General features: G+C 45.3%; 1 protein-coding gene and 1 long non-coding RNA gene across 4 annotated transcripts in view; one reads left to right on the top strand and one right to left on the bottom strand.

Moving 5' to 3' along the window:
- Positions 1–13,843, top strand: part of LOC139765196 (uncharacterized) — a 196,683-nt gene that overhangs the window by 42,378 nt on the left and 140,462 nt on the right. The gene's annotated exons all lie outside the window — the stretch shown is intronic.
- Positions 1–13,843, bottom strand: part of LOC139765192 (histone-lysine N-methyltransferase SMYD3-like) — a 44,484-nt gene that overhangs the window by 21,000 nt on the left and 9,641 nt on the right. For 2 of the 3 annotated variants that reach the window (XM_071692479.1, XM_071692477.1), the window contains exons 3-4: positions 5,442–5,511; positions 2,740–2,867 (exon numbers count right to left, since the gene is read on the bottom strand). The exons of the other annotated variant lie outside the window; for it this stretch is intronic. In XM_071692479.1, the coding sequence (XP_071548580.1) occupies positions 2,740–2,867; positions 5,442–5,511 (198 nt within the window). The remainder of the gene's footprint in view (positions 1–2,739; positions 2,868–5,441; positions 5,512–13,843) is intronic. 3 annotated transcript variants of the gene reach the window in all.

Raw genomic sequence — 13,843 nt, 5'->3', positions numbered from 1 at the left:
TAGCGCTAGGAAAGACACCAAAGGCCCCATTTGTTCACACTCAGTCTCTAGCTGTCATGTAATAATGCACCGAAACCACGGCTTATATATATATATATATATATATATATATATATATATATATATATATATATATATATATATATATATATATATAGTGGCATCTTGCTGTAGGAGACATGAATAGTGTGTTATCAAGACAGTCATGACACCAGCCGACACAAAAGACCATCTGTGATACATCGACACAGCTGGCACCAGGCTTGGTGCACCTGCCATATCCCAGTCCCACCTGTCACACCTCTCCCAGCTGGCACTACTGTACCCCTTTTCCCCCTTATGGAGTGCTACAGGAGCGACAGGTGGTGGATGTCGTCGCCACACACGCCACCAATCACCTAAGGTGCCAACACCAAAATACTCCCCCTGGGGTACCCCTCGCTACTACCACGCCCGAGTAGGTTTTCTTGTTTGTTGTTATTTCTTTTCCTTATCATGTTGAGTGGAAGGGGCAAGAGGGCGGGACAGAGATGATAGAGCTGAGAATCAGTAGACAAATGTAGGGTAACAAGGCGTCTGGTGGGGGAGGGGGTTCATTATGAAGTATGGCGAGTGGTTTGTTGCTGGTGTATCTGTGGTGCCTTATTTATAGCCCCTCACCACGCGCGCGCGCGCGCCGTGTGTGTGTGTGTGTGTGTGTATGTGTGTGTGTGTGTGTGTGTGTGTGTGTGTGTGTGTGAGAGAGAGAGAGAGGCTGGCTGCGCTAAATTTCCCTTGCTGTCAGCCGTGATGCTGTTGCTTTTCTTGTCACTGCTGCAGCAGTTGGTGCTGCGGCTGCTGTTAGTGAGGATGCAGCTGCTGCTCTTTAGTACCGCTCCCTCACGATGACCTCTCACCTGCCTCACCCTCCTGGTGACCTGTCACCTGCCTCACCCTCCTGGTGACCTGTCACCTGCCTCACCCTCCTGGTGACCTCTCACCTGCCTCAATGCAAGGATTTGGAAATTCATTTGATGATATATGAAGGTCCAGGTTACTGATTTGTTACGTAGACAGAGTTCTTATATATATATATATATATATATATATATATATATATATATATATATATATATATATATATATGTTTTTTGTGTTAGAATATTGTTATTGCTTGCCTATGTGTGTCAGAAACATAGTGTGTCCAGTACAGCGAAGTAGTCTTTCCTAAACTCAGCTGAAATAATTTGTTCTTCATGTTAACACATTTGTGTGGTGGATGGTTGCTGCTCGACCAGTATTCCTATGTGACCGTAGGCTGAGTTGTGTAGTTCATCCTGCCATCGTTGTGATCTTTCCTCCTCCGGAAGTTATGTTTGGCGCCACCATCATGTGTGACGCACCTCAAGCGCGACCACATTATTTTCGGGATATTTGTACAGCGGCTGGCACGGGTCAGGTGCCTCGCCCGTGTGTGTGTGAGTCATGGTGAGAGGGAGGAAGGTCACACAGGCACACTCGTGTGGTCCAACAAACATCATCATCATCATCATCATCATCATCATCATCATCATCATCATCATCATCGTCATCATCATCATCGTCATCATCATACGTCGCCACACACGTCTGTCGTATGGTTACCGTATGTGTGTCTCCAGTCTTACTTCCTTGACCATCTTCATGTTCTCCTCTTAATGATCCTGGAGTAAGTAATAGTACTTCTCGCTGTCTCTTTCGAACCAATTTTTATCCTAGCGTTTAAGTCGTGGAACATTGGTGAGTGCGTTCTTGCATGCTTGCTGAAGCTGCTGAACAGACCAAGGCCTCTGGCTGAGTCTGTCTTGCCAAGGTGTCAGCGCAGTTTGCGGCAGGCGTATCCCGGGACTTTGGTCAGCGAGCATCACATCACGTGGAATAGTTTCGTCATGTATTGACTGTTAGGTTCTTTGCATTAATCTGAAGCTCAGTCACACTATAATACAGTAACCATATGGCTCTTCCCAGTGATGGGTCAGATGTATGATGAGAGAGTATGTCGTCTCAGAATGATCCTAACACCTGAAGATGATGTTAAAGATTTCTAGGTTTGTGGAAATAGCTATAAAGTTGGGTTTAATAGTTGTTAGGTCTAATGCCTAAATAGTCAACTAACCTACAAGAGTGATGAGTGAGTTATTTGTCAGGTTATGAGTGAGAACGTCACTCGTGTCAACCATGAGGATAAAATGAAGTTGATCATATGTTATAAGAAGACCAGGACCATCCACCTGATTATAAAGGACAACATGACCCCGGATCCCAGCCTTAGCAAGAGAACCGATGTGATCTACATCTGCTCATGTCCACATGATGACTCCAGGCTTCACAACATGGTCAAACCTCACTCTCTAGAACACTGCCCCGAGATCAGAAGAGAATTTAGAAGACTTAATATGAAGTTTGGCAAAAGAGATGCTCGGAGGAACATGGGGCACTTGTAAAGCAACAGAGCTGTGGATGTGTGGTCGAAGTTAAACGGAGAGGAAGAAAATGTATCACTAGGAAATGTATAATGATATATACGAAACATACGAGGATCAGAGGGGTGGGGGGCGTGTTAGACTCCATCACTATATGTGAATATTGACACACAAAAAACAATATCTCATCATTGCTGAGTCTTCCCACTATGTACAACAACATGCACGACACAACGACTACAACAGCATGGGAGGCGGTGACCCCCTGAGTTAGTAATGAGCCTAAGACCGTACTCACCCTGCCGTATATGCCCAGGAAGTCGCTGTAGTTGGGAATGTACTCGGCGCTGATATACTTCTTGAGCTCCTGTATCAGGTAGTCTGCGTCCTCCTTCCTCTCCTTACTCTTCTTGATGTCTGCGTAGTCTGGAGGCATAGCAGAACATGGCTTATAGTGGACAGCTGGAGAAGGCTTGTTGCTGGGGAAAGCTTAAGTTGAGGGAGGGACGATGGGTCATCTGGTGGGGAGGAAGAGGACCTTGCAATGGGAAGGTAGACTTTCAGGGAAACACGGATGAACGGAGGGAGGGTGTCGGGTCTTTGGACGTAGGGTTTAACGCAGGTCGAGTTGTTAATGTGAGGCGACGAATGCCGAGTCCAGGGCTGAGAGACGATGAATGCAGGGGGTAGAGCCGCTCACTGGCGCTGGAACGTCACGGGGGGAATGGGGGGGGGGGGCGGTGAATGAAGAGGTGACAAACTTTTCTGGCAGTTGTGTTGTCGGAGTATTTATAGATAAAGGATCCAGTGTTTCATGTGTTGGGAAGTCAGAAACATTGAAAGAAAAACAGTGAAAGAGGAGAGTGCCACACGGGCAAGGAAAAACAGAACAAGACAAATGGTTGATCACTGAAGTGTTGCAACGTCGGGCGGCTGGGGTTACTGGGGAGGTGGTGCTATTTGAAAGGTTTGCTCTCGAGGTTGGACGGAAGCTGAGGTGAGTTGTACAGAGACACTGGTGGTGTGTAGGGAGGAGGGACGGGATGGTGGATGGGGGTTAGGTGAAGGGGTGCGATGGTGTAGGATGCGGGTGACCCACTCACTTGAGGAACCGTACCACCCGGCCAGTGAGGTAAACATGGTAGCGGGTCACGCTCGGCCTGCCACACGTACTGCCTGGCCACGGTTTTGTTTCGTGTCGTTGACTGGAGGCCTTACTGCCCTGGGCAGAGACCAGAAGAACTGGCAGACAACCTCTACCTGGCATGGCTACGGAAAGGTTGGTCATATGATCCGGAATTTTAGTGGTCACGTAAGGGTTGGCATGTCTGAGTTGCTGGACACGTCTCACCACTTAAATAGAAAACGTTAGCGGACGTTCACGAACTTAATCATTGCCGTGTGATTCAGCAAGACACTACACGTCACGTCAGTCCCATCCATAAGACATTAAACAACTGTGGTTGCAAGACACGGCCTTGAGTCACTCCAGCACCTATTCCACATTACTCATTGATACCACCGTATACCCTCACACAGGCACCAAGTCCATCATAGATCTGTTAACCATAATGAGAAGTCTTCCACGCCCACCACAGAGACTCAGGGCTTTCCAGACAACTCTCCTGTCAGTTAGCTCGTACAATTATTTTACGTCTATAAATGTTACACATATTTATCGTCAAAATGTACCTCCCCGTCTCGCATGAGCACAGAGGTATACCCTCTTCATCTCCTTCCCTTCGTAAATGCGTGTTTCTCCCAGGGATTATGAACCTAAGCCAACACCACACTAAACATTGGTTGGTTGTCACGAGGTGTGCCAGCTGCCCGGGTGGTGGCAGGTGCAGTAAGGCCTCTGGGTGGTGGCAGGCACGTCAGCACCAGGAATATAGATGATGGTTTACAACTGTAAGGTCAGTCATTATTAGTTTACCACAAAACAGTAATCGTTAACATGACATTTGCCATCAATGTTATATTTCATTTACCTTCTGTTCATAATCAGGTAAATAAAAACAATTTGCATTAAATGAGGATTTGGTAACCGTATGGATAACTTGTACTGACAACATAGGAAAGAAAAAAAATGTCATATGGTCTTGTTCATTGATAGGTTAAGTTAAGCTGGCCAGGATTGTAGTCATGACTCGGTATACAAACTGAGGAACAAAGGAAGACTGTGGCTGGGGTCATGTCTGGCCAGAGGCTGGTGGCTGGTACACACCTGAGAGAAGTGTCATAACCTTCTTCATCATCAACATAATAACAATAAACGATAACTTGAATATGATGACTTAGATGATAACAATAACAAAAGAAACTGTAACTTAAATAATGGCAATAACAGTAACTTAAATAATAATAAAGATATTTCCATGCCAACAAAACTAATCCAACACTCATAAAGGAACGTGCTTTACATGTTTGATACAGACACACACACACACACACACACACACACATACACGAATGGTCAAACTCATGCTGCAGGTGGAGGTGTCAGAGTCAGGTTGTGTGTTGGTGTTGCCACGTCTCATCATCATTATCCACTTGGGTCAGCAGACTGACTGACTTACCTGCTTGTTGGTAGGATATGTACCTTGATGTGTGTGTGTGTGTGTGTGTGTGTGTGTGTGTGTGTGTGTGTGTCTAGTTAATAACAAGAGGAGACATCCGGCTTATGTTACGGAGTTTGAGGAATACACACATCACACACAAGACTCAACCCCTCCATGCTCCTCTCCACTCCACAAAGCAACACACTGATCATTTGCAATCAAGAGCAGACAATGGTTAGTAGCACAGTATAATCAGTGCAGAGATGAATCATTAGCATACAGAAATCTAAGAAATACTGTTTTACACAAATACGTTGTAAGAATTACACGAATTCAGTATTTTCCTGAAGTCAAGCGAGATGTCAAGCAGCAGTAGCAGACTAGACACAAACTCTCGTGCCATAACCTGACTGTGTGAGTCACCAACATACACACTTACGGTTCATCAGATCTCTGAACCTCCTCCCTTCCCTCTCTGAATATTTTTCCACAATTTTATCGCCTCCGTCCTGAAGTAATGAAAACGTCTTTGGGTTCAGAATGTTTTGACTTTCTTGATGTACTATGACTAGTAAATTTGTTACAGATATAAGTAATTATGTTTATGATATACAAATAAAAAATTTGTTAGTGAAATGATTGATGAATCTGATGCTGTAATATAATAACTGAATTTGTTACTGTAATATCGTTGGTAAATTTTTTGTTGTAATATATTTAGTGATTATATTACTGTAATACAATTACTGAATTTATTACTGTGATTAATGACTGCCACAGATAAAGAGACTTAAGGTTTCTTGTAAACTGGTGTAAAACGTTAACAGAAATTTTGTGTAGGTTTCAGTATCGACAAAGACTTCACTCCAATCTCAGTTGCTTTATATGTATGTATGTATATATATATATATATATATATATATATATATATATATATATATATATATATATATATATATAATATATATATATATAATATATTTTTTTCTCTCATACATTTCTCCTTTTCCTGCGTTAGCGTCAAGAACAGAGGACTGAGCCTTAGAGGAAATGTCTTCACTTGACTCCCATCTCGGTTCCTTCTCTGTCAAATATGTGGATTGGGGTCGTAAGTGAACATAGTTGAGAGTTTTTGATGTTTATTTCCCCAACGTTTGGGCTTGCGGAGAAGCCATCGTCACATAGACACAAGAGAATGAACACAAGACTTATGATACTAACACGGTAGTGTTGGCAGACAACAACACACGCGTGGAACATAACTCCTGAAGAGAGAGGAACCTGAGGGTTGGCCACTACATCACCTGCAGTAAACAAGGTCGCTCACTTGTACATACACTTCCTCCTTCTCAACAGGGCTCACGTGCCTCCGCTTCCCAGAACACGTTAACTGCTTGACTAATGTGGTCAAGGAATACTGTGTGTGTGTGTGTGAGTGTGTGTGTGTGTTTGTGTGTGTGTCCCTTATGTAAAGTGGCGTCAGGGTGTTGGCAGAACCAGCGTTGAGTGGTAATGGTGTCAGACAGGTAGGGTTTGGTAGGTTGCTCCCCATTGCTCCGTCCTCTAGCTTTAGGCTGGAGGTGGGTGAGGCGGGGCAAGAGGCGGCAGCATACCTGGCTGGCTGACCCACCAGCAACACAACATGGGGAAGACTCGCACTAATTATATCACTGTTTACTGACGTGGCTTACTGTTGTGTGTGCTTACCTCTGAACACGACACTAGTCCATACATTGGCATATCTTTCTCTCGTCACACACACACACACACACACACACACACACACACACACACACACACACACACACAGCTTTACTCTCGTGAACAGTACCTTTACTACCTTTACACAAAGTGGGCATCAACAAATAGCTGGTCTCTAGCCAAAGTATTGTATGTTAACCTTTTTTAACTTATGAAATCAATCCTCATGACCGTGTTACATCAGCCAACCCAGCCTAGCTCCACCAAGGGGAGAGCATGTATGGTCTTGATATCATCATGAACACCATGAAGGTGCTCAAAGATTTTTCGACTGGTTGTTACAAGATGACGTTAACGCCGGTCAGTAGGCGCTAAAGGCCACATTACCTACCAACCAACCATCCAACCAAGCACGCAGCTCCACCTGACGTTAGGTGCAGCAGTATCTCGCTCCAACCATATCATGTGAAGGTTAAACAGCCATCTGTAGCTTCAGCCGTGTAACAAACCCATTCCTTAAATCCCAACAGTGAGTGAGCCACACAGACGTAGCCCATCAGTTCTTCCCGTATGTCAACCGTTAAATTTCATGTCTGCGGTGTTTGCTCTGGTCGTCGAGGCTGCCATCCCAACTATGCTCACGGTTCAGATGGCGTTCCTCCTCAAGTCCTAGAAACAGTGTCCCAGAATTGGCTCTCATCCATCCCAGTCTCACCCCCACCCCCCCATATCATTCTATCCCTCCCCTTGCCAGTCCCTAGAATCTGGCCAACATAGACTTAGTTCATGATAACGGCCGTCCTTCTTCATCTAGGTAGACTCCCTCATCTTTTTCCGTACCTGAAGTTGTGGGCATCATCATCATCATCATCATCATCTTTGCTCTTACCTGGGAGATATCATAAGCTGGAATTAGACTTACAGACAGCCATATCTGTGTTAGAAATGTTGACGGCATTCTTCTCTTCTTTATAAACAGTTTTATTCCTGACAGACTCCACAATTATATTCTATTTTTTCGTGGGTAAGAAGCTCAAATTCATCCTGTCATCAGGCTGATGTCGTCACAATGATGTGCTTTAAAGTCTCAGTTTTCTTCTTTTCCTTCAAGTTTCATCTCTCGTACAGGAGGACACGAATCACACACACTGACTTTCCCGTTGATGTCAGAGCCGCTCAGGTGTCTGCTGTTGTCCATTCCCTCTTCCTATCATATGGATGACCTTCTGTCTGTAGCCACACACAACGCAGACCCTTGTATAAAAAACTTGGCTATTTACCGCTGTCTGTTAAATCATGTTCCCTGATAAGTCTCATACAGAGTGTCCTTCACGCAGTACTGGTCTGATAGCCATATACACTGGAAAATTGGCAGCGTTCGTAAAGTTTTCAGTCACAGTGCATCAGCTCTAGATGCATCCTAGATCTACATTAATGATCTAGTATCAACTGTCTGGTGTAGAAACAATATCTCTCAGTTTACTAGAAGTGTCTGGCGAGGAACAACCAAATCTTCGGTAGAACTTTTTGACAAAATTTGGTTGAAAGCTACAGACCAGGTGGTGGCCCTCGCTCCATGTTTCCTCCTCTGCTACCATCCTCATGATGATGATGATGTAAGTGAGCGAATCTATTCTGCGTGACTTGTCTCAGGCCAGACCCGCTCCTCGTTGTCCTCAGTCGTATACTGTTGGAACCTCATACATACGACCATCACACCCGTCCCCTCACATCCTGCTTCTCACACCTGCCAGTGCAAGTCCGTCTCTGTACATGGTTGACGGGTTGACATGTGACGTACAACACTCCCGACGTAGAGTTACGACACTCGTGTCTACCGTCAGTCTGACCTCCCATAAGAATGAAAACCAAGCTTTGTTTGTTGGTGCGACAGTTGTCATTGTATCTCTTCAACTGTGCTACTGCTGTTATTCCCATCTCTTGCTTCCTTTACAGGGAAAAAGAAACACATTCCTCTCTCTGTGTGTGCTTCACACTCCCTCACACCATCCTCAGTGCCTCCCCTGCCTTGGAGGGCGACCTACCCGCAGACTGGGAGGCTGTGCTCGTATTACGTGTGAGGTCATTCCTCCAGGACGTAGTAACTGAAGTTGATCACTTGTGATGTCAGTCTTGAGGCCACGGTCACACAGCGTTACTGTCTGGAACATGTCGAAACCTTACACTGATGACACCCAGGACTGGTGATATTTACTGAGCTAATTCCCAGCGACGAACACAAGAGTTATACACCAGGCTCACCTACAAGGATGAACACCAGTGATGCAAGAGCGGTATGATCCGCGAAAACAAGTTTCAGTCTTCGTGTGTGTGTTTGTGTGTGTGTGTGTGTGTGTGTGTGTGTTTACTGAAATTATTTACTAGAGAACCATACCACATGTTTGAAAGTCAGTAATGTTCTGTTTCTTAGATGAGAGAAGTGAAGACATGTGATTTTAACAGAACATCAACGTAACGGTAAGTCGCCCTAGAGACAGTGTTGAAGACTCACTAAATATCACAGTACCACTTGTCTGTTGCCAGGACCATCGCTGGCTGACGTGATTAATGCGTCAGCACACTTGATCCCAGACCTTTAAAGCCATGTCTCGCGGGACTTTCTTTACGCCTCTGAAACTATAAATCAGTTACTGGATATATCCAGAGCCGCAGAGTATTGAGATATTCTCGTGAATAACTGATGTGTCATCATCAATAATGCTGCCACGTCCGCCACCAGAGCCATGGTCGGGTCCCGGACGCGTCCGCCTCCCTCACACGACTGTACGCAGAAGGTTGGCTGGGTGAACAATGTGAGGACGGAGGGAAGGCGAGGAGGCCGCTCCTGTGTGCCGCTACCACGGCATCAGTCGCCTTCCTAACAAAGTTTCACACATCATTCATTCACAGATACGGGAAGTGCCCCGCCTGCAGAACTGTCTCACACTTTATGTCTAAGCTGGAGTTCCCGAAACATTTCCCCTCAGAGGTAGGTTTGCTAGAAAGAAAAGAGCCAGTTTTTCGTAACTGTATTTGGAGCATCTTCTTACCGAGATATAAAGCTTGGGAGGAGGTGGGAGGCGAGGAGTTCCCACAACACGTTTATCAACACCATAAGTTTTGTCTCGTTACAATGTATCAAGCGAAGACGATATTTCCCATGTTGATTATCAGAAAGGAGATGATGGTCACTTCATTTTGTTCTTGATAGCATTCTTGTTCTCTGACATCCTTCATACTGTTCTGTAGCACAGTGCGGACTGTCCCCGCTCTCTTGTTTGTTGTTCTCTCAGGTGTTCTTCCTGTAGTAGTGATTAAATGTTACTGACTGACTGATTTCTCGTATGATTTGTTGAATTAGTTTCAGTATGTTGATCTGTTACCATCATTATTGTCATGTAACACTGGCATCATCCCTTATATGGGGTTCCTCTAGCTTCAGGAACGCGCTCCACGTAGAAGGTAAGGTGGGCTCCTTTGGGGAGAGATCATCGACGGTGGTGCATTATTTTCCGTTGGCTGTCGATGATACAGTCTCGTGCAGGTGGCTCTCCGCTCGTGGTCTTGCCTGCAGCAGGTGGCGTCCAGGTGGCTGTGATGGTTGAGGCTGCCTGTGGCCGGCCACTTGGATGACTGAAACCTAACTGACGTGACAGATGAAACGGAGAGAGAGAAAGAGAGAGAGAGAGAGAGAGAGAGAGAGAGAGAGAGAGAGAGAGAGAGAGAGAGTAGTTATAAACAAAGCATCAGTTAGTGAGGCAGGCAGGCAGGCTGTGAGAAACCTGATTCTGAGTAAAATGATATAATATGAAATAAACATCTGGTCAGCCCGGGGGCCGGAGATGCCATACTGCAGGCTGGGAGAGGCGGCCACCACCTCCCCTGGCAGGGTGATCACCAGGAGAGAGATAAGGTCACGTTCTGTAGAAGGTTAATAATAAGATCATTGATGATGATGCTACGGTGCGAACCATCATCATCGTCGTGTTAGATTCCTGTGATCCGTTGTGCTCCACACCAGCTGGAGTAGCTGACCATGGAGGTGAGGACATGATGGTCTTCCTACAGGCGTATTATCAGTAATCAGGCAATATGGTTACCATAGCAGATCAGTACTGTTATCACCGCCATACACTGTAGCATTAAGAGGTTCGAATCTCGTTATGTTGGACAGGTGAGCCGCATCGCCAAGATAGATAAGATCTGCCACTTCAACCATATGTTGTTGTTGTGACATCCGTTCATCGTAGGTTGATGTCTGGCTGCCGGCAGCGAGGCCAGGCGTGAGGTTGACCGTCACCAACTTCCTCACAATCAGATTAAGAAGGATAATAATCGTCGGGTCTGGAGGACATAAACAGAGGCAATATTATCATCCTCAGCAGAGCAGGTGAGTCCTTGTGTGTCCCTAGCGACCATAACCTGCAGGGCAGGAGGTATGAACCACCGCCTCATGCTCCCCAGCCACCGCCGCCGCCGCTGCTGCTGCCATAGTTAGTGTTGCTGTGGATGATGGCCGCCACCACCACGCTACATCCTGACTCATCTCCTGTAGTCTGACACCTGACTGCAATGCTGACACTACCCTTCCAAGTGGACACATTATGCTGCTGACGACGCTGCTGAGACTCTTCTGACCTTGCTGACGCCCAGGACGCCCACTGCAACGGTTCCTTAACCCCTCCTCCCCCCACCCCTTCATCCCTCATATTGTATTACAATAGCAGCCCCCCCCCCCTCCTCCTCCTCGAGAGGCATCTTTTGTATGCGAGTGTTGACGGGCTGGACCGGAAGCCGCTATTGTACTACAGTAAATTCGTCATGTTTCCCCTCCGTCCTTCCGTCAACCCTCGTGTTCTATACGAGGGTTGACACTATCTTCCCTCAATCGTCCTATTGTATTTCAGAGGTTGCAGTAACCCCGTGACCCACATATTATGTTACAGATTTTGCGTCACAGACGCAGACTGACGGACGGACTGACGGAGGCGGCCATACGGCAGATGATCGCACAAGAAGGGAGTGTGGTTGGTCAGGTGGCTGATGGTATAGTGAGGGGAATTTTTTCAGAGAAATGGATCTGGGAACATTTGGCGGTGTGTGTGTGTGTGTGTGTGTGTGTGTGTGTGTGGTGACTGACGGGAGGAAGAGAAGGTTTCCTGTGCTGGATATATCCATACTGCTGAAGTCGTGCCTTCTGTAGGCTCACGAGGAATATGTGTCGCGTTTGTGTATTCAAAAATGGCGTTCAATCTGCTGAATAGCAAGTGAATACTCACGTTTGAGTGTATATTGTGAGTGAGGAAGTGTTGAGGATTGTGGGGAGTCGTGACGGTGGTGATGTTTGTTTGAGAGTAAACTGTGGTATGTCTCGTCGTGCTCACATTCACCCATTCTTTCACACGTTTATCATTTCGTGCTTGTCTTAAGGTGCCTCAGGACTGTGCAGTGTTACCGTGGATGGTGAAGGTTCTGCTGACGAGGCAATACGTGTCATGGCAGTGGCTGAGGATGATTACAGGGGACGACTGAACCGTTATGGAACAGAAGGGAATCTACCTCCGGTATTGTATGATGATGATGATGATGATGTTTTATAACTGAGGAGGACTCGAGGGAAAAGTGGGAGATCATGCGATGGTGAATGCAGAGGGAGGGTGTTCATACCACAGTGGAGAGAAGGTTCTTGTGGCTGAAGATGAACAATCTCTGTTAGTAACTATCGAGACGAACTTCATTATGTTCGGGAAGTTAGGTATTTGGCAATGATGATCACTACACATGTGATCAGTGGAAGTTTATCATTGACTAGTGGAATGAAGACATGTGGGGGCGCCCAGATTACGTTAGTAAATGGCAAGTGGCCTGATTGACGCCTGGCTGATGCAGAACTTATTCTAATACGTGGATATGGCACTACTGTGTCGTATAGCAAGAATCACTAAGTTATGTTTACGATTGTAAATATGAGAATCGTTTTTTGGAGAGGAAGTCTTGTGAGATGTGCTTGGATGAACATCTTTCATGTTGAGGCTGACATGTAGGTCGACCAGGTATTGGAGAGAAGCTATGGTAGTGTGGGTGAGGGTGCAGGGAGCAGAGATGACTACGCTTGAGGCAGTGATCAGGGATGGTGTTGTGTATAATGCTGGAAGAACACAGGAAGACCTGAGACCCGCCGGAAGATCTGATCTTCTGTGTTTAGTGAACATTTATAAAGTAAAGAATTACTTCAGTCATAGTACAGTTGCTGTTTACTGTGTGGCGCTGTAGTTAAGGTGACAGTGATCGTGATTGGAAGTAAAGGATTTATATACTGTTCTTATGTACGTGGGTTAATATTATCGGTCACAGGTAATGTATGTACACATACATCCATCTTACCCAAATATTGTATTACAGGGGCAGTGTTATCTCCTTCATGTATTATATTACAGAGATTACATTACCCCCTTTAAGTATGATACTACAGATTACATTACCCGTTTTAAGTATTATATTACAGAGGGGATATAGTACCCTTCGCGTATTGTATTACAGAGATTACATTTTCCCCGTAAATGTGATATTAAAGAGATTACATTACCCCTTTTAAGTATTATATTACAGAGAGGATATCGTACCCTTCACGTACTGTATTGAGGAGATTATATTTCCCCCTTTAAGTATTATATTACAGAGTATATTTCCCCTTTAATTATTATATTACAGATATTACATTTTCCCATTTAAGCATTATATTACAGAGGAGATATCATCTTCACGTATTGTATTACAGAGATGACATTACCCCTGTAAGTATTGCATTACAGAGAGTACGTTATCCCCGTTAAGTATTGTATTACAGGGGGGATATCATCCGTTTCATCACCTGTATTCAGAGATTACAATATTCCTATTATTTATTACATTACATTTTCGTCCTCTGCTGACGTATTGTATTGATGATGACGTCGTCTTCCTGCCGTGTCCCCGACCCTTCCCTATCATACCAGGAACCGCTGGGTAATTTCCTTGGCAGTTATCTTTATGGTGTTATCAATGTAGCTATGTATCCTACTTGGTGTTATCAAGAGCAGGTGCTCGTTACCTGTCATCATGTGAGGGTGATAACAGCCTCGCTAAGATCACACCCTCATG

This window comes from Panulirus ornatus, chromosome 53, assembly GCF_036320965.1.
Source record: "Panulirus ornatus isolate Po-2019 chromosome 53, ASM3632096v1, whole genome shotgun sequence".
In the NCBI taxonomy this organism is placed as follows: Eukaryota; Metazoa; Arthropoda; class Malacostraca; order Decapoda; family Palinuridae; genus Panulirus; species Panulirus ornatus.
This window is presented reverse-complemented; position numbering and strand designations above follow the sequence as displayed.